General features: G+C 39.0%; 5 protein-coding genes across 7 annotated transcripts; 3 read left to right on the top strand and 2 right to left on the bottom strand.

Moving 5' to 3' along the window:
• The first annotated feature begins 593 nt into the window (after positions 1–593).
• Positions 594–5,686, top strand: LOC111328335 (uncharacterized). Its single transcript, XM_022932737.2, has 3 exons — positions 594–679; positions 3,191–4,817; positions 5,300–5,686. The coding sequence occupies exons 2-3, from the start codon at positions 3,204–3,206 to the stop codon at positions 5,612–5,614; spliced, it is 1,929 nt and encodes a 642-aa protein (XP_022788472.2). The 5' UTR covers positions 594–679; positions 3,191–3,203; the 3' UTR covers positions 5,615–5,686.
• A 249-nt stretch (positions 5,687–5,935) lies between these two features.
• On the bottom strand, positions 5,936–12,028 carry LOC111328336 (uncharacterized). Of its 2 annotated transcripts, none has more exons than XM_088735443.1 (6): positions 11,903–12,028; positions 11,092–11,228; positions 9,525–9,663; positions 8,713–8,792; positions 7,734–7,813; positions 5,936–6,615 (listed from the first exon to the last, which is right to left on the bottom strand). In XM_088735443.1, the coding sequence occupies exons 2-6, from the start codon at positions 11,183–11,185 to the stop codon at positions 6,394–6,396; spliced, it is 615 nt and encodes a 204-aa protein (XP_088591569.1). In that variant the 5' UTR covers positions 11,186–11,228; positions 11,903–12,028; the 3' UTR covers positions 5,936–6,393. The 2 variants fall into 2 exon arrangements, with proteins under 2 accessions (XP_088591569.1, XP_022788473.2); XM_022932738.2 differs by lacking the exon at positions 11,903–12,028 and adding an exon at positions 11,526–11,660.
• LOC111328330 (oxidoreductase-like domain-containing protein 1) lies at positions 11,825–14,833 on the top strand. The gene is made up of 3 exons (XM_022932731.2): positions 11,825–11,966; positions 12,739–12,781; positions 13,747–14,833. The coding sequence occupies exons 1-3, from the start codon at positions 11,910–11,912 to the stop codon at positions 13,998–14,000; spliced, it is 354 nt and encodes a 117-aa protein (XP_022788466.2). The 5' UTR covers positions 11,825–11,909; the 3' UTR covers positions 14,001–14,833.
• Positions 14,747–19,777, bottom strand: LOC111328292 (uncharacterized). Its single transcript, XM_022932695.2, has 2 exons — positions 19,637–19,777; positions 14,747–18,464 (listed from the first exon to the last, which is right to left on the bottom strand). The coding sequence occupies exon 2, from the start codon at positions 17,788–17,790 to the stop codon at positions 15,055–15,057; it is 2,736 nt and encodes a 911-aa protein (XP_022788430.2). The 5' UTR covers positions 17,791–18,464; positions 19,637–19,777; the 3' UTR covers positions 14,747–15,054.
• Positions 19,775–25,420, top strand: LOC111328293 (ADP-ribosylhydrolase ARH1). 2 transcript variants are annotated; one of them, XM_022932696.2, is made up of 4 exons: positions 19,775–19,908; positions 20,576–20,852; positions 23,196–23,424; positions 23,798–25,420. In XM_022932696.2, the coding sequence occupies exons 1-4, from the start codon at positions 19,874–19,876 to the stop codon at positions 24,352–24,354; spliced, it is 1,098 nt and encodes a 365-aa protein (XP_022788431.1). In that variant the 5' UTR covers positions 19,775–19,873; the 3' UTR covers positions 24,355–25,420. The 2 variants fall into 2 exon arrangements, with proteins under 2 accessions (XP_022788431.1, XP_088591568.1); XM_088735442.1 differs by lacking the exon at positions 19,775–19,908 and adding an exon at positions 20,308–20,326.
• Positions 25,421–26,489: the final 1,069 nt, after the last annotated feature.

Here is a 26,489-nt window from a genome sequence, read left to right as displayed (position 1 = left end):
CAACTGAGCATGGTTTTCAGGGTTTGAGTATTGAACAAAGTATACCATCTAATCATTTGCCATCTTGTACCCGGGGTTTACTTGTGTAGAGGAAGCTTTGAACAGATTACGAAATTGGTGGTACCCGCGTTCAGTGAAAGAATTTGACACGAGCAGTCCTTCCTTTTCGACGAAGTCCGTCGCACGAGTATATAAAAATATCGGTGAAAAAGAAGTTGATCTTAGCCTAGCCCGCCGTGGGAAGTTCTTTGAGTAACGCCGATGCACCGTAAGAGTTCCTGCGGCGCTTTGGCGCCACTCCCAAGAGTTCTCCCCAGCGCGCCAGCAGCAATTCTTTTTTCACTGATTTTGTTTTTTTATCAGCGCGACAGACTTCGCTGATAAAGGGGGACCGCTCGTAGGCTAATATCGAGAAGAAGTCTGCTGGAATGGATTTGGAGCATAGAACGTGATATCTCAACCTCACTGCAGATCAAAAGATCCGTAATCAGAAGTTAAAAATCTCAGAAAAACTATCCTCGGCCCCTGTGATCCTACGTACTGACGTGGGAGGGGAAAGTATGACTGTCTTCGTCCCCACTCTCTGCGCATCATAAACCGTTCGAAACGCGTGGGACGACAGTGGAGTTTCCATCAGTGAATTGTACATGTGTTGGAATATAGCTTAGTTTTCTACAAGGTAAATTACCCACTTTTGAAATGAATGAAATTTTTTAATCTTTGATATTCTCTTCCTCAACCCTAAGGTTCTTCGTTCAATATTAGCTCTATAAACCTGCTTGTGACTATCAGTACGTGCCCTACTTCTACGCTGCATCTAAATTATGCTTTTCATTTCACTATAAAATCTAGCTTTCTTATTAATTGTTTGCGGTGAGAAAATTATCGGGAAAAATGGAATGTTAAGGATTTTTCCTTTTAAAACTGGGAAGGAAGGAATAGTTGCAGGCTGTTTCATTACTCGTCATGGATAATGAGTTTATGTTGTTGATGAACTGTACCTGTCGTACGACACTAATGGGCTATTCCCTCTCGAAGCATATCCAGGATTCTGTTGTATAAAGCGACTAAGATTATTGTTACCTCCCAAGGATGCGATGCTGGTCTCTTTTTAATATCGGCTGAATGCTCTAGTACAGTGAAGCTCCATACCCCTCTTCCAATGGCCCCCTTTCTTATAAGCTTCCTGCTTGCTTATAAACCCCTTTTCAAATTAGACCCCTCTCTTGTGGCATCCCATTTGGAAGCCCTAGAAGTGAAAAACCCACACAGGGGGTTTTTGGAGTAAACATGATAACCCCTCAGAACTTCATCATCTCTTTCGGACAGTTGGCTGAAATCCATTTACACATTTTGGGAGGAAAGAGAAACTGAGAGCAAAGTGAAAAAAAATCCCCAGTGTGGATTTTTGTCTAAGTCAGATCTTAAGATAGCTGTCTACCATTGTTGGGCTTTAGTAAGGATGGAAACTGCTCAAGTGTTCTAAATCCGTTCCTTTCATATTTTTGTTGGCTCATTTGATCATTTTGATAATTTGATATGACCAAAAGTTTTATGTCTTTTGGCAGATACCTGTAGGACCTTTAGAAATAATTTTAGGGACATCTGTTTTGCTTTGGCAAAGCAAAACAGATGTCCCTAAATCAAAAACAGATGTTTGGTTCTTATTGGAGAGATATGTTGGGAAAAATAGGGGGGAAAATTTTGATACAAAATCAAAAAAAAATTTGAAGGAGTACCAGATTGATCATTGAAATAACAATAATGCTATGATCTTTAGAACGATTTTATTCCACACTGAACAAGTGAGACAAAGAAAAAAAAAAAGTCACCTAGAGGAATTTAACCTCAGACCTTCCATTCCCATGCTCCAATGCTTTTGAAGTGAGCTAAAGAGAAGCCTATAGTGAGGTAGCCTTAAAACATGATATCTTTGTTATTTCTTTTTACACATGATGCTTTGTATCATGTTGATCCTAGTTTTATGCAGAATGCAAGTCACATGTGAATGTAAAAATGGCTTGATTCACCATTGGAGTTATTTGTTACTCACTGGTGGGAAATTCTGAAATCTGAAGATTCTAAGTCAAATTTGAAATAGAAATTCAATTTTTTTGTCTTGTACTTGTGGAGGTCATCCTTCCTTATTCCTCTACCAAACTAAAGTTTGTAACTGTATTGACCCAATGTCATAATAAAGTGATTTGATCATCACCGCACTTTTGGGAATTTGAAAATTGCTCACTGCCTTATTTCTGCTACTGCTTAATTAAGTAGTGTTCATAACTGTGAAGATCACTTTCACATTAATTTTGATTATCAATTGTTAACCAATATCACTCGGAAAAACTTCTGTTTAAAAAATAGGTACTTATGGGCAACCACATGATAGATGTTTCCTTGTTGGTATCATCTGTGATTTGTTTTGATTAGAACAGCTTGGAGGACATTCTTTTCATTATATAATGTGCGTTCAGCCTTGGGCTAAAAGGTGTTGGTTTGAACACTTGCATGGTCATTGTCATTTGGTTGTGGGCAAGACCCTTTATTTTAACTTTGTCTTTCTCCACTTTGCTGCACAAGTGTCAAAGGGGGGAGGGGTGAGGGGAAGGGGTGAGGGGAAGGGGGTGATGGGAATCAAAGCCATAGCTATTGGGGGGCTCCCATCCATTTTGGGTCCCATTTTTGTGGAGAAAAAAGTGTTAAGAGGCTAATCTAGTACAATCCAGAGGAGAAATGCTTGCTGTGCTCCCACAAATGGTAAAAGTAACCCAAAAGAAAGGACAGGGAGGGGTGGGTAACTTTCAATGGACTATCATCTCTTCAAGGGAGGGGGTGATAGCTTTTTCCTAGTTTCCCCATGCTTCTGAAAAAGGGATAAGCTCTGGCAATAAGATATGAAAAAGCTGGGCTTGTGAGACTCTACCTTATAATGTGCATTTACTGTCTACAAGCCCTTTGAGTGACTTGTACATGAACTTCTAGGTATGTCATGGAAATTCTTTCACCAACCAGTGAACAGATGATACTTTCTAGTCTGACCCATATCGTGTCCGAGAAAGTGTTTGGGAGCGGCTTGGTTGGAATATTGAGAACAGCGTGATGCTGTAACGTGCCCTCTAGTCTTAATTTTACTTTTTTGACCTGTCGCAAAGATGAAATATCGTTAAACTTACTTTTTCTGTTGTAGGAGCGGCGATCTCATGAGTGAATTTGCAATAAAAGCTGAAGGCAAAGGGCTAGAGAATGAGGAAGACAAACCTGAAGAACGGGAGGAGATGAAGCTTAAGAAAAAGAAGAGGAAATCAAAAAGGGAAGACCAAATATCCGAAATGAAAGCTGAAGGTGAAGTTTCAAAGAAGGAATCAAAACACCATGTAAAGGAAGATCAAGTAGAAGAAAGGGAAGATGGACAAAAAAAGAAAAAGAAGAAGAAATCAAAAGAGGATGGGGGAATCTCTGAAACAAAAGCTGAAAGAGAAGGCTCAAAGACAGAGTCGAATTGCAATGTAGAGGAAGGTAAAGGAGAAGAAATGGATGAGAGAAAACATAAGGAAAAGAAGAAAAAATCAAAAGAGAAGGAAAAAGCCTACGAGACCAAAGCTGCGATAGAAGTCTCAAATAAGGTGTCGAAACTCAGTGGAGGTGGAGGTAAACGTGATGAAAAGGAAGGGAGAAACCTTGAGAGAAAGATGAAGAAATTAAAAGGGGAAAATGAAATCTCTGAGAAAACAGCGGAAAGCAAAGTCTCAAATGAGGAGTCTAAACACTCAAAAGATGAAGATAAAGTTGATGAAAGGGAAGAGAAACAAAACAAGAAGACGACGAAAAAATTAAAGGAGAGAGAGGGAGTCTTCGAAACAAAAGCTGAAAGCGAAGGCTCAAAGTCAGAGTCGAAGAGCAACTTAGAGGACGATAATTATGAAGAAAGGAAAGAGACAAAACCAAAGGAAAAGGAAAACAAAACGGCGTCTAAAGGAGACGGGAAAATCGTCGAAGTTGAAAGTGAAGTCTCCATTACAGAGTCAAAACACAATAAAGAGGATGATAAACCTGATGAAAAGGAAAAGAGAAACCATGAAAGAAAGAAGAGGAAATCTAAGGGAGAAGACGAAATCTCTGATACAAAAGTTGAAAGCAAAGTCTCAAATGAGGAGTCAAAACATCATTTGAATAGGGAAGATAAAGCTGGAGAAAGGGAAGAAGGAAAAAACAACAAAAAGAAGAAGAAGCAATCAAAAGAGAAAGCCGAGGGAATTTCCGAAACAAAAGCTGCAAGTGAAGGCTCAAAAACAGTGTCGAAACTCAACACAGAGGAAGATAACGTCGAGGAAGAAATGAAAAAAGCAAAGCGAAAAAAGGAGAAAATGAAAGCGGGGGATATGGAGCCCGAAAAGGAAGGATCAAAACCGGACGCTGAAGAGGTAGATGTCGAGAAAAAGTCGAAACGCGATCGAAAGAAAAAGAAGAATGAAAACGAAGCCAAAGAAACTTTGGACGTCGAGGACGTGGATGAGAAGTCTACATACGATACGAAGAAAAGGACGATTGATGATGTTGAAGTTAAGGAGGGAGGACACAAGGCTAAGAAAAAGAAGGCTGAGAAAGAAGAAAGAGAACAAGACTGTAAAACTAAAGTGGAAGGAAAGAGCAAACGGAACCATACGGACAAGGAAACTGTCGGACAAGAATTCGATGTAGAGGAAAAGAAAACGAAAAAGAAAAAGACCACACGTGAGGAAAAAGATGACCCCTCTGAAACTAACCAAGGAAACGAGAAAGAGATTGCAAAATCAGATGAAAAATCTTCATCTGAGGTAAAACGCAATAAGACTAGGTTTCAGGTTAAAAACTTAAATGCAGAGGCAATTCTTTGAGGTGAACTGTCACCTTGTGTGAGAAACTTTGCCATGTATGTTGTTTACAAAGGATGACTTTAGTGCTCTAACAAATGATCAGTTTGCACATTCTCCATACTGTTCTCTACACATTTATTAGGGTGCTGACAAGGAGAATTTGTTTAACAATCGAAGTTTATTTAGTCGGTGATCATTTCCTTTATTCTCCTGACCTCAATGTGTGATTCAGGGCTGATATTGTAAGGAGAAATAAGATGCTGGTCACTCTTTGGGGTGAAAGGGTTCTATAAGAGGAGGGCCTGGGGAGACCAGGAATGTGGCATATTGCTTGGAGCAAAGGAAATCGAGGGAGGGTTAGTGAGATTCAAAGCTGAAGCCAAAAGCTGTCTTTACCATAAAACGTCGAATTAATTTATTTTTTCTTCATTTTTCTTCGACAGTTCGGCCAGTGGGGTGGGACTGAGTTTGGTAGCAACGAACGGAAGGACAAATTTCTACGCTTGATGGGCGCCTACAAGAATAAACCTACTAAGGAGTCATCTGGAACTATTGTGGGCTCAAAATCTAGTCGCCATTGTATGACTAAAGCCACAGAAGATTCGCTTACCAAGGGACTGGAACAGCAGTACGAGTCTGCCATGAATTTCAGCAGGAATCGGAGGGGTCTGGGGCTTGGCTATAACCCGGATGAGGACCCAAGCAACAAATTATTCTACATTGATAAAACCGCTTCTAAATCAGCCAAGTTAAGTTAGTGTGGCTTTGACAAAGATAATTTCAGGGATGGAAGTTTATCACTTAAGAATAAAATATCATTTTCGTAGACACGAACGATATCCAAACTCTTGTTCAAATTAAACACTATGTACCAGCTAAATCGTTGACTTTACTCTGCAAATTTAGTCGCCAAAGTATTTTTTTCTGGTCACTGTGGCGACCACAGCTTGGAGCGATACACATTTTCGCCGTCCGTAAGGTCCGCAACTCAATATACTTTCTATGCGTACCCGAGCGAATTGCCATTGCCATCAAATTATAAAATTCTATCTCTAACTAACATGTAACAGACACTTCGATGAATTCAGACGATTTTAATTCACCTACAGCACTCTTTGTTGCAATAAAATTTTATTTAATGCAGTCGATATACAAATCATACAAGTCGCTCGATGGCGCTCCCTCTTTCCACGTCCGAACACGATGTGTTTGTTTGCCCTACTGATCTTGATATCTGAGCGTAATAATTTTTCGAATTTTTTTTTTTTACTTCTGTCGATGAACCATACTTACTTGGACACCATTAATCATCCGTTCAGTGACTCCTAATAAAACTCTGCGAAGACCAGCTTCAAATAAATTACAACTCTATCTCTCTGGCCACAGACAATCATTCCTTCAGTCAAAAATCTTATATCGCAAATCAGTTTTGTATGGTCATCATGAATGGTCGGTGTGGACCGTAATTCTCGGCGAGAAAAAAGACGTCCGCGTGAGTGTAATCCACCAGAGGTGTCCACATTCCTTCTCTTACGTTTCACGCGATTCCGTCCTGTTCTTGACGACGTTGTTTCCGTATCATCCTGTAGGCCATAATGGCGCGTTTTCTGTCCTTGTCGGCTTTTTCTTGCTCAAGAGCTGACATGTGCTTGCGTTTTTTGGTTTTTGTAATCCCCGAATTATCTGGAGTCCTATTTTGCATATTTGTCTCTTTTGTCTTCTGTGGAAGTAGCGAGTGCAGCAACAGCGCCTTGGATCCCTTAGACAGAGTAAAATCAAATAAATGCAACGCCCCGTGACTATGCGAGTTAGTAGAAAATGCAATGGTGTGAGTGTTCACGATAAATTTGTTAAGGGTATGACTTACCTGACTGCAAAACAGAATCTTTTAATATATAAAGGGAGTAAATATCTAAGAAACTGTGATGCTGCGTCAATGGGGGGATTAAATAGTAATTTGGTTTTATCAACTGAGTTGATAATAAACCAAGAGAAGTCCCTTCTTTTTGGTAAAGTCCATCACGCGAGTCAGAAAAAAAAAAAAGCAGTGAAAAAAAAAATTGATGTTAGTAAGCCATGGGGAGCTCTTGGAGTGATGTTGATGTGTAAGGGAACTTCACGAAAAAGGAGGGACTGCTTGTAGTCTAAGTTGATAATGCAAACTAGCTGTCATTAAGAGTTTCTGATGTTGACATTTTGAGCACTGACCCTTGCTGACATTGAAATATATACTAGTCCATACTAGTGTGAACAAAAGTCTCAGAGTATGTTGAAAAGCTGATGTTTTGAGAGTTGACCCTTTGTCGAAGCAAAATTAAAAATGGACAAACGCGACGAGATTAGCTATGAAGGCTCTGGACCTTACTGGACAAGACCAGACCAGAGGAGTCTAGATTACCGGTAAATAGGACTACGCTTGAAGAGGCCAAACAATGTTGGTGTAAATGAGCTTTGATAGGGGCAGAATAGACCACACTAGCTGAGACTGCACTAGCTAAGAGTCCATTAGTCTAGGCTGGCCTAGACTAAACTGGGCTAGCCTAGACTAAACTGAGCTAGCCTAGACTAAACTGGGCTAGCCTAGACTAAACTGGGCTAGCCTATACTAAACTGGACTAGCCTAGACTAAACTGGGCTAGCCTAGACTAAACTGGGCTAGCCTAGACTAATTTGGGCTAGCCTAGACTAAACTGAGCTAGCCTAGACTAAACTGGGCTAGCCTAGACTAAACTGGGCTAGCCTAGACTAAACTGGGCTAGCCTAGACTAAACTGGGCTAGCCTAGACTAAACTGGGCTAGCCTAGACTAAACTGGGCTAGCCTAGACTAAACTAGAATAATCAAGCCTAGATTGGACAGGACTAGCACCCCCACACACCTTGTTTGCTTCTGCAGCTTTTCTTGGCTTTGCTGTTATGGAAGGAGGCTGCACAACGACATCTCCAAACCGAACATCATCTGAAAACAAAGCCACGTTAAATTTAACAAGCAGGGATTACCCAGTTCTCTACACATATGTTAATTATGCCATTGTCTGATATCCATTCTCGCCAGTCTCTCAACAATCTTTGTTGTTTCTGTTTCGTTGAGAAAAGTAATTAGATATGAGTCATAATTGATTGACAATTAATTTCCTTTTTCATTAAGTTCATGATACACTTGGGATTAGTAACCTCTTAAGATCGCGCAATGTGTTAAAAGTTCATTTTAGAAGGAATCGTTCTGTGCTAAATTGTTCCCTCGCTGACCGGCGTTTCATATGATTTTGCCAACCGAATTCCCAATTAAACTGCCACCCCGTGTTTACGAGTGATTAGGAATAATCTGCTGGATATCGTCACAGAAGTAAGTGGTCGATGATATGTGATTAATCACTGTAGTTTGCTTATGTTGTAGTTTGCCCTGTAGTTTGCCCTATCTAATATTATGCAACGTTTTCCTTAATAGATCGAATAAACCAGAAATCATTTAAACGGTTTGCGTCAACCAGTGGATTAACAAGCCCCTTTTTCTCCCCGGATCAGTTTCCCTTGAGGAAACAGGCTCTGGCTGAAGCTCTCTTCCCATCTTTCCAAACAGTGGTTGGTTGGTGCACCAAACTTTTACAAAACAAAGTTTCTTTGGAGTTGGTTGAAGTGAATCTACAGCACATCTACATGCGCATGTCTCATTGGCATGATGGGAAAGGTGATGAAGGTTTTATGAGTTGTCATTTTGAGCTTTTAGGCTTTTCATGATCTGATTAGTTTCATTTAATTTCCATTTTAAATCTCCATGTTCTTTACCAACTGAGTATCCCCCTTGAAGAACAGCTAGGCGAAAAAGCCCTAGGGTATATGTCCGCATGCTACAAATACCTTTTGTTAGGTCAAAGCTGGCATTTTTCTCTGACAACCTTTTCTTTTCTTTAATCTTTTCCTTCCTGTCTCTGAGATGCCTATACCAAAGGACAACAGGAATCAATTTAACAAGAGTGATCCACATTTTATCTTGTTAGGTTCCTTAGCAACCCAAGCTACTGAGTACTCTTGTCATTAAAGAATGCTTCCCTAGGAGATATTGAGTTAACTCTGGGAGAAGACTGCTATCAATAAGATGCTTTGAGCAGATTATTAAAATATGGAATTAGAGCCAGTTAACAAATACCGTTGTCTGTACAAGGAAATCTTAGTAGAAGTACAAGTTGTCAAGAAGTAAATTGCAACTAAAAAAAAGTTTAAATGAGTCTTTGACCACTGTAAAACTTAAGGTTAGAAATCCAAGTTTTTGCAAGTAAAAAGCATTATAAGGTTGACTGAACGATAATGCCCAAGCCAGAGAGTTGAAGTTCACCCCAAGGCCATTTAAATTCAAGAAGTAGAAAATTCTACCACTAAAAATATTTATAAAGTTACAAGTGGAATTACATGCTAAAAATTACACTTAGCTGCAAGATTGTTGAAGATTACAAAAAATATGAGAAATGTCATTTTTCAGTTGGGACTGAATTCAAATATGGCTTGCTTGAGGCTTTCAACAACCAGATAATTTAACTTGAACCAAGCATAGCAGGGTCATGAACCAAGCATAGCAAGGTCATGGTGCACCCACTTTTTAAAAGGAGCAATTGTACCCTAAGGAATTGTAAAATATAATATAAGCTTACAAAGGAAAGGGGAGCACCACATACTTTTTTCTTCCATCTCTCATTTTCCTTGATGCTTTCAAAGCCTCTGCAACTTCTTGAGTGGCCTCTTGGTCAATTCTCATAAAATACTCTTTCTTGCTTTCTCCAGGAATTCTTTGAAACTTTTTTGTACCTGATTGGGCTACAATATTTACAACAAGATGTATTTATTAAGTAGATAAAGAAAAATAATACTTTTGTCCTCAGTCCATGCTTGAAGAAAGATCACTCGGTGACTATAACAGTACCTCTAATCCTTTGATTTCTTAAAGTGACAGCAGCTTATTTCCCCTTACACTAACATACCGTAAAAACCTGCAGATGAGTCACACCATTTTTCCAGAAATTGTCGCTAGAAATTGGGGGTTATCTGTGGAAACATTCGAAAAAGGTGTTGTGAATGTCAATGCCAATTTTCATTAACACGTCCAATCTAATGCCTAGTTACGAAGCTTCCAATGTTCTGCCCACATTCTTGTTGTAATGCAAAAATTGATGGAAAAAATTGTGTTGAATGAAGAAATTCCTCTTGACAAATACCAGAAAAAGATCAATCATTTGTCAAAGTTGGTTGAAACGATGTTCATTATATTAAAGTGCTAAAATTGTGGGTAACAATTTGAAGAATTTTCCATTGCAATGTTAATAGTGAGTTTACAATCGATGAACAGTGGATGAAGAAGACTTCTCAAGACTCGACTTTGGATTTCTTCTGATTTCTTTCAAAATACTTTTTTCCAAAATTTGAGTTGCTAAATTCAGGGTGTGGCTTATCTGCAGGTGCAGGTTTTTATGGTACTTAACTGAATCATTCCCAAAGACCAAAATAATAAAGGAAGTGATGGCCAACCTAAGAAGCTTTGATTGTTAAATGAATTCTCCTTGACAGTACCAAAGAAAATGTATAAAGAACAGTATGGGGAACATGGATACTGATGTTAGGGTGTAAAGGCAGGGCTATGGTCTAGCAGCGCCTGGTGGCCCCTGGCACCTTACTTTTGCTCTCGGGCGACTCAGGAATCTTAGTTTATTCATAAAACGCATATGCTGGGCACCCTGGATTTCACAATTTCAGAGCACTGGGCTCCCTTCAATTTTTCTCAGCGCACAGCCTTGAAAGGGTTAAAAAAATTACCAAATACATAGACAATGGTCCACCCCATGGCTGTTGATAAGTTTGAAGGTAGAAGATAAACAACAAACAGCATGTGGCTGGCTTTTTTATGGACTCCATGTAATTTTGTCAGATTGCATGCCAAGGCTAAAAACTACATATCAGGCCTTCCACAACCATTGTGGGAAATTTCAAGCAGAAGTGAGGCAAATTTGTCTTACTCAATTAAGCGTGATCAGATCCTTTATGAAAACAAGGAGCTCCCTGAGTTGAAGCCTGACTAATATCTGGGAGGCACAAGGTCCCAGATAATGGAAGCTTGAATTTTTTCAAGTTTTTCAGGTTTGTGCTATCTTCTGATTATTGAATGAGAGCCTGGAAAAGGCTATTTTCTATTGAATCTGAGACTTAAATATTATCTGTGCTAGGTTTTGACAGCATGTAACTTACACTTACCTGTTTTCTTTTGCTTTTTTTCTGCTTTCTTCTTTGTAGCCGTTTTCTTCATTATCAGCTGTCTTTTCATAAGATCCTTTGCAGCTCTTGGCATTCCCTGTTCTTCAAGTTTTTCTTCCTTTGCTAGAGGCTTAGAACTACGGAAATATACATTTGCCATCTAAATCGAAATCAAATGTTTATTTGTGTTCATATCCTTAACTTGCTAGTGATTATACTCGCATAATCTAATTAAAATACTACTCATAATGAGCTAATTTGCCAATCCTGTGCGTAATAGGAGCAACCATGAGAAATTGAGCTTCCTAAACCTTTAATGAGTACCAAATGATTTAACTATCGCGTGTAGACTTGAAGACTAAATGTCAAATATAATGCGGCACACGTGTTAGCTGTGAGAACATTTGTATTACTGACTCTTCGAGATTCCTCACCTGGTTGGTTTGCTGTCTTTCCTCGGTCCCTTATAGAATGGATCACATGATTTTATTTTCTTATATCTACTCATTCGACCCATTTTGCTAAGAATATGAAATAGATTGGTCTCCAAAAATTTTTCACAGAACCTGGTATATTTCTGCGGCCATATTTGTTGCGATCTTTCTATTGAATGAAAAGCACTGGGAGCTAGTCAGTGATTCACCCATTTGAAGTAGCTATGTGATGTAAACCTATGAATGGATTCCACAATCTAGGCTTAAAAAAAAACAACTAAGATGGCGACGTAGGAAACTATGAAATAAACGCTCTGTTGGAGAAGAACCTCTGTTGTTTCTGCTGAGTGTTATAGAATATCGTTTCCAGAGCTTACCTCGTGGATGTCCAGAGCTGCTCGCTGCATGTGGCAAGGAAAAAAGCTTTTAAATCCGTCAAATGTAAGAGGAAGACATTGGAAAGAAGTTATATAGCAATGAGACGTAAATAGCTTTTATTGAAATGAGCTTCTGAGAGTACTTTTTATGAAAAAGGTTACCCTTCAAAATTTTCAGAAAGGCTTGTAAATGAGAGACAGCTGAATAATGCCTGCCTGACAGTGACAGACGTATTTCTAGTCATTGCTTCTTTCTGACTGAGAATAACTTTATTTTTCGGGTGAAGATAAATAGAAACGAGAAATACATCTATTATGTAGGTTAACATTTTCAGGGACAAAAAAATAATAGGAATTAAATGACGATGAAACGTGGTGACTACAAAAACCATGCACGGGTGATTTGGAGTACTAGTGAAAATTCGCATATGATGTACAGGTGACCTGAAACGGCTCTGAACTCTTTGATTTTTTTCTCGGAAAATGTATTTACCTATTGTATGGTTCTGTCACACTCCAAGTTTCTCTGTCTTTCTGTGCATTAATGTATCCGTTGGTTGATCTGTTCATTAAAAAAATCATACAAGGTGTGGAAGATAATTAAGGTCCTAGTGGGGACCTTACAAGATCCTACTACCAAGCAATAAGTTGACTTAAAAATAGACAGAACGCTTGTTGATTTTTTCATTTTTTATATATTTACCAAAGTGCCTAGACTTTATCTTAGAGAGTGTAGGTGGGATGTTGAAATAAAACCAATTTTAACTCATTTTGAAAACTTTATCATCCACAAGTTATCAGCAGATTTTGATGCTTTACTTTTTATTTCTTGGCAGTGTATCAGAATCTTGTTAGCAAGGATAGGAACCATCAGAGAAGGTGCAGTGATTGATAATTATTTCATATCTATCTTCCAGCTTTTTTCAATCTTAAGCCTGTACATGCACTTGAATTGTAAGAAATAAGTGAGTGATAACAACAAGAATGGAAAGGGGAGTCAGATAAAGAAAGTGGACTTTGAAGCGAATGACTTCTTTGAGAACCTTACATTTTTGTTAACCATTTAACTCCCATGAGTAGACCAAGACAGAATTTTTCCTAACAATATCAAAACAATTTTAAGCTGACAAGCAATGAGTATAAAGAAAAATATCAATCAGGTTATTGGTTGATCCAATGCCAAATTCTCTAAACTAACATCATAAGAACTGTATAGAAGACAGTAAAGAGAATTACTATTGAGATGGGTTAAGGAAGCATGCTGAGGGTGACAAGTGACCTGGAAGGTCTCATCTGTTATTCACATTTTATTATTGTTTTAAATTTTTCACTTACTCTGATCACCTGTATGAGGGTGAAAATTTTTCATAGTGCGATGAAGTGGAATCCATAACAACCAGTGGCAAAGTAGTTTGGCAATAAATGTATAAACACGATAAATAATGTTGTTAAGATGTCACAACCTCTTTTGTCTCTTTGTTTTACCTTATAATCACTTTTGTGAATGCTCACTGTACACCACTTACGATATTTTCACTCAGAAAATATGGATATAAAAAAGTACCCTTTTTTTAGCAAGTTTCATTTGTTCATTTTTTTTATCCCACATCTTTCCAATTTCCAAGTTAGTAGAGAGGATATTTCCTGAAACATTTAAAGTCTTGCCAAAGCCCAAACATACAAGTTTATGAATTGATTGGGTGAACTCCCAGCTGAGTCAATTCTCAGCAAATCTGCATTTGTTGCTTTTAAGATCCAATGTTGTCCTGTGCTTAAAAATTTCTCCCTGTTTTTGCATTAATTTCACTCTCCTGGACTAAAAAGATGTTTGTTTTATTTTACAGATTCACAACTTGGTGATCCACATTTAGAAAGCAAGGAGAAAACAAAAGGCGAGGAGAAGAAACCTCCAATACTTCCTCCCCCTCCTCTGGAGTTATGCTGCATGAGTGGCTGTCAGAACTGTGTCATGATTCAATATGCTGAAGAATTAATAAATATGTATGGTGATGACTCAGCAGCCGGAGCTGCTTTGGAAGAAATTCCAGATGAGGGTCTTAAAGCTTTTCTCAAAATGGAACTAATGCTAAAAAAATAGCTCCACACAAATGTTTTTGCTTCTTAGTTTATTTTCAGTAAACAGAAGGAGAAAAAAACTGAGGTCATTCTTAGAGCCCTGCCAATTACTGGTACATATATATACAGATTACACTTAAAGTAACATTCATAAAAATGTAACTTCTGAAAACACAAGTGGCATTAATCTTCAATTTCACATGGAATTTTTTTTTTTTTTACTTGGTTAAAGTAAGAAGGGCAAAATTTTCTTTCATTAGTATAGGTAATCGCATGGGTCCGAGTAAAATTAAGGATTAATATCACGCGTGTTTTCGGAAGTTGCTGAAATTGCCCGAGTCGCGCAGCAACGCGGGCAATTTCTGCAACTTCTAAAAACACAAGTGATATTAATCTTTAATTTTACGAGGAACCATGTGATTACTTGTTTATAATATAAGGGGCAAAATGTTTTCTTACTGATCGGGATGCCATTGTTACAAAACAAACAGAGATTTCTTTACCTTGGCAGCCGTTGCTAAGCGATTTTCAGCCGATCATTTTCAAGTAATTTCGCCCGGGGCAATTACAAAAATTAAGAAAAAATGCCCTCTGTCTTGACCAATCACAATTCAGTAATTTTGCCCCTTATATGATAAAGAAGTTAAAAAGCACGTGCTGTTGCACACTTTCAAAGGAAGCCATTTTCAGTTAGCATCAGTGAACTAAAAAATGCACAGATAGATGAATAAAATGTTATTTTTGTACAATATGGACCAAGCATTGGAATTAGGTAGAGTTGACTCGATTTTTAATTTTTTTCAATTCCAAGTACCAGTAATGTTTCCTAAGGCAATAAACAAAATTAATGAAAAACTGGCTTTTGTCTTTGCTAATAATCAGCATTTGATAATGCCCTCTATGTTATAATTGAAGTAAAAGGTTAAGATAATTTGATGAGAATGATTTCTCAAGTTTAAAATTTTAGAATGGATGTGACTTTGTCAATAATACAGTCACTGTTGCAGTGATCTTTCAGCTCAAACTCTGATTTATACCGATTTTTTGCAATGCAATTGATGTTTAACTTATTAAAACTAAAGATATGATTGAAGAAAATATGCCAACAGGTATAGAAAACCAAGAAATACAAGTTCACGGTGTAAACTAAAATCAGAAAACGCATATTCTGCTTCAATTGCCCTTAATGCTACTGTAAGGCAAACAAGGTAGGGTATCACCTCCAATGAGTGACTTAAAAATCCACTATTCTCGTCCTGTTTGCATTCTACATATTGCCCTAACAGGGCAGCAATTATAAATAAAAGGTGATCGTCTAAACTCAGGGATCCAAAGAGAGAATTGTTCGAATTCTGTATCATTCTGTTATAGTGCGATCCGGCTAAAGGATAGTCCAAGATCATCGATCGCCTTAAACTCTTCTTCATTGATGACCAAATGCGAGCTTTAAAGTTGTCGGGTCTGTTCAAACTGGGATCATTTAGATCTGCTCTTTGTGAGACACGTTTTAAACATTCCTCAGCTGTCTGGCATAGGTGATGACTCAGTGGGTAATGCTTGGTGTAGATTTCAAAGCCTCGACGATAATGATGAGCTGCCAGACAGAGCTCCCCGCATTGTTCAAATACCATTCCAAGATTCAGCATCGAGTCACCCACTTCAGAATGATCACTTTCCAATTTCTCCATCCGAATGTCCATTGCTCGGAAGTGACAATTTTTTGATTCCTTCAAGTCTCCAAGATCCATGTAAACCTGTCCTAGATTACTCAGTGCTTCTGCTATCGCGGGATGTTCCTGATCTAGCACCCTTTCTCTAATAGATAATGCAGTTTTAAAGCAATCCATTGCCTTTTCAGATTGACCTGCACGCCTATACATCAGCCCTAGGTTGTTGTAGGATTCAGAGATCACAAGGTGATTGGGCTGGTACAGTTTCTTTCTCATTTCAAACGCTTCCTCGAGATATTCTTCCGCTTCTCTGGTTTCATCTAGTTCACAATGCACAATTCCAAGATTGTTTAAGCAATTGGCAACCTGGGGGTGGGTTTCCCCGAAACGTTTTTTCGCTAAGGCAAGTGATCTTTGGTAGTAATCCTTTGCAATGTGGTTCTCGCCCAAGACGCTGTAGATGGATCCAAGATTGTTTAGAGAGGAAGCAACAGCAATATCCTCTTCACCGCAAAACTCTTCCCTCATTTTTAGTGACCTGATGAAGTAATCTTTGGCATTTCCAAAGTGGCTTAGTGTATAGAACACATTTCCCAGTTTGTTTAAAGAATCCGCAACTTCCCGACTCGACGTTTGGCCTGGATTTAGAGGTTTGTAGCCGAGACGATTCAGCGCACGCTGATGGTGTTCTTTAGCCTCTTGAAACATTCCTTGTTTCAAGAAGACGACACCTGTATTGTCTAGAATCTCGGCAATAAAGGCTTTGTCGTCATCGTTCTCTTCTTCTTTACCACTGGTAATTTCGAGAGCACATTCAAAGTATTTCATCGCTTCTGGTAGATAACCTTGTTTGCTGCAAATGTCACCCATGCTGAAAATTACTTTTTTGGCTTCATTTAGACTTTCACGTCTTGTCACGTGCGATACCCAATTTGACGTCTCCAAGTGGCTGCTGAACACTCTTAAATGGGGTGCAATCATGTTAGAGAAGAGGTGAAACTGGAGATCAAATTCTAGGGTGTCATGTTGGACAAACGGCGATACTGTCTCGATGTATGACTGAACAATCTCAAAGACTTTATCCGTGGTGTTCTTCTCGATGAAAAGACTTTTTGTTACGTCATGTACGACCCGGTGCACTCTAACAAGGGCAGGATTATCCGCGTCTGGGACAAGCAGACAGCATTTGGAGATTTCTGCTGCTGTGAGTAACTCGTCGATATCCGGTTCCATTTCCGTCACATATTTGACAATTACATCAAGTGCGATTGGTGCTGGTGAACTGAAAGCTAGGAATTGGAACACACGCTCAAAAACTGCATTCTTGACAAGTTTTTGCAGTGTCAATGACACAGCTGAAGTCATTGACTGCGGATAATTCATGTTCGTCTTTTCGTAGATCTTTTCCATAGCCTTTCTCTTTCCCTTGTCCAGTTTCTTGACGTAGCTTCTCCACGTGAAACTCGCAGAACCAATTTGGGTTCTTGCTCCGTCGTGCAGGAATCGAACATACAGTGCTGCCGAAGCAATGGCCAAAGGCTGGTAATCTAAGGCCTCTAATACTAGATGTTCTTCTTCATCGTCACCAGGTGAAAACTGGGAGATACTCCTGAGAAGATTCAGGGCGTCATTCACTTGCATTCCTTCACTGAGGGAAACTTCTTTGCATGAAGGGTCACCAAATGGTAGATAGATGCTCTCTTGTGTGGTAACGAGTACCTGTCCACAACCTCCACGCTCTTCTTTCTCTGACAAGAAGCGGCATAAGCTCTCACTTTCGTCGACGTTATCCAATATGAGCAGCCAGGTGGAATACTCTCGTACCTTGGAAAATGCAAAGCTTTTCAGATGCGTGATTTGTTCTTTCTTCGTCAATTTGGAATCGCCTCCTACGATATTACCTAGAGAGTATTCTGTGATTCCAAGCTCACGGGAAAATCTCTTGTACGATTCAAACAAAGTTTCTTCGCTTTCAGCATCCAATGTCATGACAAATGAGTTGCTATCCGGGTTCTCATCGGCAAATTTTCTTCCAACTTGACGGGCAATCTGACTTTTGCCACTTCCTGGATTTCCGGTGATAAACACGGTTACAACAAAATCATCGTCATTTTCATTTTGGAGGTCAGAAAACGTCTGCATGATTTCTTCACCTTAAGCTCTCCTTTCAATGACCTTGTGCGATGGCTTGGGGGGAAGAAATACGAAGTTTTTGGGCTTACCCTGAATTTCCTTTTCTAAGACGGCTATTTGCACTTGGAGTGTTTGAAGCTCACCCGTGGGAAAGTTCCGTTGATTGACAATTGTTTGCAGTTCATTTGTGTCGAGATTTAGAGCTATGAATGCATTTGTGACCTTCTGAACATTGGCCTGAAAGTCTGATTCTAAAACACTTGGTTGGGAAAGATGTGCACAAAACCCATTGCGGAATTCTCGCAAATCGTTAACATTACTGTGGACAGTAGGACTTACATGTAACAGATGTCCACCAAGGGAATCGGAAAAGAGAATCGCAAAGAAAAGGCATGTACAATCCCAGTTATCACTGTCTCCATATTTAATACTGTTCAGAAGCCTATAGTTTCTCTTCCGGCTTTTTCGCGATTCCATGTTGAAAAAATCCATTCCATTACTGGGAGTGTCAAGCCATTGTCCTCGCCTTCTTCCATACAATCTATTCCATTCTTGTTTGAAAACTGATTGCAGGCCATCCCGTACGAGTTTCGTAGTGATGTAACAAATACGGAAATAATTAAGCTCTTCCAAAGAGTACTCTTGGCCCGACATATTTCATATCTATCTTGCCGCTGTTTGGTCTGTAAAGAAAAATATTCTTAGAATATCATAGTACTGAGAGGTAATTGTTTATTTAAAGGAAGAGAATAACGAGTTGAAATCTCATTTGACTGCACGCGTTAGTAGCATTTCGAAGTCTGTTGACAGTGGCATGACCATTATGTAAGACATTTTATTAAAAACTGGATCATTGGATAATGCAATTCAAGACTTTTTATTGGCTTAGCCATTATGGTTTATCTGCCAATAAACCATAATCTACAAATATGGTAAGAGTACGTGTCAGCTTAAAATTAAAAGAGAGTTAAAAGTTTAATAAGTTAATTTAACGTTTTTAGTAAAACAATTATTCCACTCGCCCTTGTTGGATATGAGATGATTATAGCCAACGACCGCTACGCGCCTCGTTGGCTATCTATCATCTCATATCCAACGCGCGCCCGTGGAATAATTGTTAAAAAAACTTAACTTCTCTTGCTCTTATGCAAATGCTTCCTTGCATATTTCTTCTTTTGAGACGAGTTGTTATGAGAATGCGCCTTGTCTTGGAAAATTGTCAGAAACTGCATTAGCTCTGGTAAATCCCATTTCCGAGCATAGGATTCCAATCTCAGCACTCCGTATTTACACCTAATTTTACGTTTGTGGATTCCGTGATACAGCTCATAATTCATAGAAGCACGCGCTTCTGGTTGTATCAAACGGTGCATAACACTTTCTTGTATTTGTATGAAGGGCGGATGCTCACTCGAGCAAAACTTTTCATGTTGTTTCTACTGTTTTGAAGAACATGTCGGAAAGAATCAGCGGAGGTTTGGAAGCAGTACAAAAATAGATTTCTGAATTCGATGTATAAAGCTTGCTCTGTATGCACGACTACTAACTTCCGCAATCACTAAGATATTTTAAAGAACTCAGTGGCTCGTGCATGTCTTCAAATACTGAAATCCAGCATAGCACAACTGATTATGAGCAAAAAAAGTAAAGATTTCAGGAAAGTAGTAACCCAGTTAATAAATATGCTTAGTTAAGGCAGTATCACTGTTGTACCGTGTTTGTTAACGGATTTTATACAGTGCAGATCGGAAGTACGTGTCAGGGCATGTATCGATAGATCTCCCTCCGAGAACTGTTGCGCGATCAGGCATAATTGACCGAGTTTTGTCGGGGTCAAAACTAATTTAACACTCACCTAAGCTAAGATGAGCTGCAAAGTTAATTCTTGATACATCTTTATCGAGGGTACTACTTAACTGTAGAAATCAAGCCAAACGAAGAAAGGCAAAGTTTTCTGCAGACGTTCGCGTGATTCTTGTGACAAGACGAGGCTGGCCGGATCCGACTGGATTAAAATTTTCCTCGTTCCAGTCCTATTACCTGCAAGCCAGTCTTATTTCCTGCACGCCAGCAGGAAATCCATAAAGCCACCATGATGTTTAGATGTCTGCACGGGCTAGCTCGAAGGTATCTATATTCAAAGTTTACGTGGCGTGACTCTGCTTATGACCTCAGGGACTCTGAAAATAAGCTTAATGTTCCACTACCGCGCACTAATTATTACAGAAAAAGCTTTAGCTACAATGGCGCCACATTATGGAACAGTTTACCACGCGATATAAGGAACACAGAGTCTCTGGGGTTATTTAAACGTAAGATCAATGACATTTTTTAAGTCTAACGCACGGCATTCACGGAAAACAGCTTTAGTGTTATAGTATGTAGTTTTAATTTTAAATATCTTAGCGTATGTGATATGTATTTTTATAGGCTGATGAATTGATCGTGTCTAAATAAAGATTACAATACAATACAATACAATACAATACAATTACGGACCATAGCTAAGAGGGAGCTTTAGCAACGACGACGGCGTTCGTCGAGGGTAAGAATAAACAGTAATTTTGGTCACCGGAAAATTATGAAACCCGCGAATATTGCGAAATCCCGCGAAAGGATGACATTTAAAAACTGAATTAGTGGCGAACGCGAGAGAACTTCACTGTAGATCTCAACCACCTCCATCTCGACTGAGTGATTACGTGACTAGAGCGAAGAGATAATAGTTCGAAGCGTGGAATTGTGGGATACCTGACTAATCCTCCTTTCTATTGATCCATGCGAATCGTTCCAGAATGCCTTCCGTGGATCAGTTCAAGGCTTCGATGGTCCTAAGTGCTGTAGGGGATGCACTAGGCTACAAGAATGGCGAATGGGAATTCTGTCATTGCGGGGAGACTATTCATCAGCAGTTGCAAACCCTCGGTGGCCTCAAGAAAATTGACATCAAGGGCTGGATTGTGAGTGACGACACTGTATTACACTTGGCCACTGCTGAGGCTCTTGTATCTCCTTGGAAAACACGCGAAGAACTTTTCCTCAAACTCGCTGCAAATTATAAAGCTGGCATGGTAAGTAGAATACCTAAATGGAATTGAATTAATGTCACATCCAACCAACGAATTTGCACCCTTGGGCAATTTTGAAGGACAATGATGATGAGGTTGCGGGAAGAGTGTGTGTGTGTGTGTGTGAATTTGCACCCTTGGGCAATTTTGAAGGACAATGATGATGAGGTTGCGGGAAGAGTGTGTGTGTGTGTGTGTGTGTGTGTGTGTGTGTGTGTGTGTGTGTGTGTGTGTGTGTGTGTGTGTGTGTGTGTGTGTGTGTGTGTGTGTGTGTGTAGGGGGGGGAGGGGGGTAGATATATTTTAGGGATGTCTATTTGGGTTGTTGAAATGAAAGGTGGTGTTTCCTGCAACACGTCTTTTCAGGACCTCTCTCACCTGGATGATCAAACCTAAAGATTAACTGCAACTCTGGGTTTGAAACAACTACTTCTGGAATTAACTTGGAAAAATATTCATTTCATCACCTATTTTATTTTTAAGAAAGATGGAAAATGTTTTTAAATTTCTCAACTTCATTCACGGGTTAATTTAGTGCAGAGATTTCTTGATGTGAAGTCATCCAAGATCAAGTACACTTATAGGAGTGTTCATCTTTTATTTTAGGGAACCTCTGTGGTGTTTTCATGAGAATGCAGCAGGGTTATGTTATGCCAATAATGAGAAATTTCACTGCATACATTTTCCCATCATTTGCAAGTTTAGTGGAACTGCAAGGTGCTCTTTGAAATACTGAAAATTTAATCAGTTTTAGATATGTTTTAATAAACCCTTAACTGGTGTTTTTCTTTGTAAAAAAGTGATTTTCTGTCAGATATCTCAAAATTTGTCAAATTAGTTTGTAGGAAAAAAGCTTGTCTATTTTATAACTCAGCATCCAGTCACAATGTTTTGAATGATAGTGAATTGGGCATTTTGAAAGCGTGCCGAAACCTACCGATAACATCAAACCAAGAAGCTACAAATAGTGACACATAAACTTGTAATTTCATCCCTCAACAAAGACTAACAGTATAGCAATTGAAATGTCACAGTCAATACACAATTGATTAACCTGACTTTTACATCATAAGAGAATTGATCAAACAATCATTTATCTATGAAACCATGATGACCAACAACATTTTCCATGTAACATAAGAGAATGTGCCATAATAATATAACAAAAGGGCCCCATTCAAGCTCAGTGGCCTATACTGCTAAATACATATCCTGGTTTCTGTTGCATGAAGTATTGTCAGTCCATTACAAGTTTCAAGCCGCCCCCTCTCCATTCTTGAAAATTTTTTTTACGCCTTTCCAACATTTCCTGACACCCATATATAGTCCTGTTTGGAGAGAAGTATTGTTTCTTACTCAAGCAGATAGCACAATAACTCAGCCAGGTCTCTAACCAGGACCTTTTTGACCAGAATTTCTGCATGTGATCCAATTTTCCCTCATGTCTCCCACTAGTAATACAATTGGGAGACTTCATCTCATCACACTGAACCCTTTAGCCTTTCAGAATGACCAGCATCTAATTTCCTCTTATTGAAAACTGGATCATCGGATAATGCAATTCAAGACTTTTTATTGGCATAGCCATTATATATATCTTATTAAGCTGGTGCGAGGGCCGTACTGGGAGAATATCGGCCTGAGGTCTTGACAGTACAGACCAAGCGCAGCGAGGTCCGTACAAAAAAGACTGAGGGCCGATATTCTTCCAGTACGGTCCCAAGCAAACTTGGTTAATAAGAGATTTATTATACAACTTAAGTTCAAAGGGACATAAGTGCATTATCATTCGGGACCATTTGGGACAGTGCCCGGTCCAATACTTAGAGAATATTAGACCGGCAGTAGAGCATTTTGATTGGTTGATTTTAGTTATTGGTCCTCTGACTGCACGAGTCATGTAAGAAGGTATATGAGCCAATTTACCATGATCTAATATCTGTACATTGTAACATCTGGTTTCTTTGTACAAAATAAAGTCGAGAAGATTTGTCTAATATCTTGGGGGTGTTTTTTTTTAAATAAAACAATTACTCCACTCATGCTTGTTGGATATGAGATGATTATAGGCAACTCAGTGTTAAGTGCCTCGTTGGCTATTTATCGTCTCATATCCAATGCGTGCTTGTGGAATAATTGTTAATTACAATATCACCCCTGAATCACGCAATAAGGTCATGAGAAGAAAGGTCATGAGAAGAAAGGTCATGATCACCTTCTAAAAAGCTCTTGATTATTTAACAAATTCTCCCTATCAGTACCTTTGGAAATGTATAGAGAACAATATGGAGAATATACTTACTGATGTTAGGGTATAAAGGGTTTACCCTATTCTGTCTTTTAACAGAGAGATATGAGGGGCCGAGCGCCTGGAGGCACAACTGCATCAAGTTGTGCACAACTGAGACCTCTTGTAAGTCAAGGCTATGTGATACCATTTAATCCTAATGGGGGAGGATGTGGTGCAGCCATGCGTTCAATGTGTATTGGTCTGATCTATCACTCTCCAGACAAGCTTGAAGATCTTATTGCCATTAGTATTGAGAGTGGAAGGATGACGCACAATAACCCTACAGGTATTTAATTCCTATTTCCTTCCTTCTCTTTTGAAACATATCACCATCATTGTTACCTTTATGAGGTCTGCAAGAACCAGTTAGGGCTCTAGACAGAGAAGCTTTATGGATTTATAGAAATAATGTTGCCATCTGCCAACCTTGAATCTTAAATAGTTGTTAGTGATAAAAATTTTGGTCACTCAAAAAAAAAAAAGACTCTTTGTGCAATCATGCTCCATGTGACCGCTGACCACAAAAACCTGTCAAAGGGGAATTCATAAAAAAAGGCAGAAAATTTTTTTCATTATATTTAATAGACATATATGTTTCATATGTTTGTTGTTGTTTGATTTAATAGACATGTTATAAAGTTTTCATTTGCTTGCTTCAGGTTACCTTGGTTCTCTAGCATCTTCATTATTCACTTCATTTGCTGTTCAAGGAAAACCTGTTAGGGAGTGGGGTGCCGAATTGTTGTCTACTCTGCCTAAGGCTATGAAGTACATTGAAGAGGTTGGTCGTGACGTAGAAGAGAACAAACAACACTGGTCGTACTTCACTGAGGCCTGGACAAAATATCTTTCACTTCGTGGAATTCTCCAAGGCAATGGTGACCCTGTGTTTCCAGAGCCGTTTCACATTAGGGAACGGGATGCCTTTTACGAATCAGTAAGTTTTAGTGGGTGGGGCGGAGCCAGCGGCCACGATGCACCTATGATTGCTTACGACGCTCTTCTTGGTGCTGGGGCATCATGGGAAGAGCTTTGTAGCCGAGCCATGTTTCATAGTGGTGACAGTGACAGCACAGGAGTGATCGCGGCGGCCTGGTGGGGAGCCTTGTACGGCATGGATAGTGTACCCAAGGGAAACTACAAGAATTTGGAGTACAGAAAGAGAATTGAAAAGGTAGCTGCTGATCTGTTTGCAAAAGCTGGAGATCTTGAATAGATTAGTGGCGAATACTTACAATAACTACAAGGAGAATGACAGCGGCGGTGACGAAAAGACGTCGGCGACGAAACGAAGATTAGAGTGAAGAAGACGACGATGACGGTGACGACACGACGGTTGTAACGAAGACGACAAGATAAAAACGATAAAAAAACTTGACAATGGCGGCAACAGCGTAGACCATTAAATCGTTCTGGCCCACAATAGAATTAGGATTTTATAATATATCATCGTATTACATTATTAGGTTATAAAGTTATTAGGTTCTAGTAAGTAAGTAAGTAAGGACTTTATTTATAGAGGGGGACACGTAACAGCTGAAAAGCTGACAAACCTGTGGCCCTCTAACTAGATTATACAGCATTACAAAAAACTGATAAATAAATAAATATATAAATAATTACAAAATTCTATGATAGAAATAGCAGGATATATTAAAAATATTCAGAAAGATAAAATTAATTTATAAAAAATTAAAATTATAATGTGCTATTGCTTAATATTGTTTCAAAGTTGTCCAGGTTTTTATATGAGCTTATAAAAGGCTTTTTCATAGCTGTTTTGAATAGTTTTATACTAGGCTTATTTTTGATATCATGGGGAAGGCTGTTCCATAACTTAACTGCGTCAACACTGAATGCCTTGCCACCATCGTTATTTCTTAGGTATTTGGGACACACTAAATTTAAATTGCCATGTCTAGTAGACCTATTGTGTACAGAACTGTTCGTCTTGAGCAAGTCTCTGATGTAAATCGGAACATCGCCTTTAAGGCTCTTAAAAATCATTGTACACTTATTTAGTTTGATTTTATCAAAAAAAGGCAACCAGCCTAGTTTACTAAAGTTTACAACACTTCTAGAATAAGAGTCCACTCCAAGAATTACTCGGGCAGCCCTTTTCTGTAACCTTAGGAGACAGTGGAGTTCTTTAACGTCGCAGATATTCCAAACCATGCTCCCGTACATAAGGACGGGTTTAATCAAGGCGTTATAGTATAAGAGTCTTTCTTTTATTGGAAGGTATCTCTTTATCTTTTTCAATAAACCAATACGCTGAGAAAGCTTGGCCTTTAGGCTAGAAATGTGGTCACTAAATGTAAGATCTTGATCGAGTGTTACACCAAGCAATTTATAAGAGGTTACTTGTTCTATTTCGGCCCCATCAAGGGTCACTGACAGGTGATTGCCATCAACTAATGATGAATGTAGCCTCTTTCCGGTGATAAGTAATGCTTTGGTTTTAACGGCGTTTAGGACCATCCCATTTTCGCTAGACCATTTACTTAATTTATCCATGTATTCTTGAAGACGTCGTTCCAATTCCAAAGGTGCATTATCGATATTAGCGCTGGCTTTAAATGTGGTGTCATCCGCGTAGGCATGAATTGAGTCCGATCCAACAGCTTCGGGAAGATCATTGACGAACATTAAAAATAGTAGAGGTCCTAATATGCTACCTTGAGGAACTCCATTGGTTAGCATAAGTTGTGACGAAGTCGAGTTATTTACAGTAACACACTGTTTGCGATTGAGTAGATAGCTCTGCAATAGCTTTACAACATTATCTGGAAATCCATATGATCTTAACTTTACCAGGAGAATGTCATGATTGATGAAGTCGAATGCCTTGCTATAGTCCACAAAAACCAAGCCGCTGACATTGTTCTTATCAAGGTCAAGAAGGACTTGGTCCACAAGAAACAACAAAGCAGTATCCGTGGAGTGGTTTTTACGGAACCCTGATTGGAAGCGGTATAAAAGTGAATTTTCTGTTAAGTAGGTGTTCACAGCATTGAAGATGTGTCTTTCAAAGACTTTAGAAAGAATAGGCAAAATACTAATAGGACGATAGTTTTGAATATCTTGCTTGTTTCCTTGATTCTTGAATAGAGGTTTAACCTTTGCTATTTTCCATTGTGAGGGAAATGTACAAGTTTCAATACAGTGATTTATAATTTTAGCTATGGAGCATGATATTTCAGGAGCTGCAATCCTTAGAACTCTGGCACCAAACCCATCGATTCCCGTGGCTTTGTGTGTAGGTATACTTAGAAGATAATCGTTAACCTCACTAGGAGTGATTTGTGGAATAAGATTCTCAATTTGACTGTTAGATTTGTCTGGTGGACC

This window comes from Stylophora pistillata, chromosome 10 (assembly GCF_964205215.1).
Source record: "Stylophora pistillata chromosome 10, jaStyPist1.2, whole genome shotgun sequence".
Taxonomy (NCBI): domain Eukaryota; kingdom Metazoa; phylum Cnidaria; class Anthozoa; order Scleractinia; family Pocilloporidae; genus Stylophora; species Stylophora pistillata.
Note: the sequence above shows the minus strand (reverse complement) of the source record. Positions and strands in the feature narration are given on the sequence as shown.

What these genes read in the sequence shown, in the direction of transcription:
- LOC111328292 (XM_022932695.2), bottom strand. Translation starts at nt 17,790, where the DNA reads ATGCAGACGTTTTCTGACCTCCAAAATGAAAATGACGATGATTTTGTT.
- LOC111328336 (XM_022932738.2), bottom strand. Translation starts at nt 11,608, where the DNA reads ATGGGTCGAATGAGTAGATATAAGAAAATAAAATCATGTGATCCATTC. An exon ending in ATGAGAGATGGAAGAAAAAA is followed by an intron (nt 8,793 to 9,524) that starts GTATGTGGTGCT and finishes CCTTTGGTATAG; the next exon opens with GCATCTCAGAGACAGGAAGG. An exon ending in CAGCTTTGACCTAACAAAAG is followed by an intron (nt 7,814 to 8,712) that starts GTATTTGTAGCA and finishes CTTTGTTTTCAG; the next exon opens with ATGATGTTCGGTTTGGAGAT.
- LOC111328330 (XM_022932731.2), top strand. Translation starts at nt 11,910, where the DNA reads ATGTCCAGAGCTGCTCGCTGCATGTGGCAAGGAAAAAAGCTTTTAAAT. An exon ending in AGCTTTTAAATCCGTCAAAT is followed by an intron (nt 11,967 to 12,738) that starts GTAAGAGGAAGA and finishes ATTTCTTGGCAG; the next exon opens with TGTATCAGAATCTTGTTAGC. An exon ending in GATAGGAACCATCAGAGAAG is followed by an intron (nt 12,782 to 13,746) that starts GTGCAGTGATTG and finishes TTTATTTTACAG; the next exon opens with ATTCACAACTTGGTGATCCA.
- LOC111328293 (XM_022932696.2), top strand. Translation starts at nt 19,874, where the DNA reads ATGATGTTTAGATGTCTGCACGGGCTAGCTCGAAG. An exon ending in CAAATTATAAAGCTGGCATG is followed by an intron (nt 20,853 to 23,195) that starts GTAAGTAGAATA and finishes GTCTTTTAACAG; the next exon opens with AGAGATATGAGGGGCCGAGC. An exon ending in GACGCACAATAACCCTACAG is followed by an intron (nt 23,425 to 23,797) that starts GTATTTAATTCC and finishes TGCTTGCTTCAG; the next exon opens with GTTACCTTGGTTCTCTAGCA.
- LOC111328335 (XM_022932737.2), top strand. Translation starts at nt 3,204, where the DNA reads ATGAGTGAATTTGCAATAAAAGCTGAAGGCAAAGGGCTAGAGAATGAG. An exon ending in ATGAAAAATCTTCATCTGAG is followed by an intron (nt 4,818 to 5,299) that starts GTAAAACGCAAT and finishes TTTCTTCGACAG; the next exon opens with TTCGGCCAGTGGGGTGGGAC.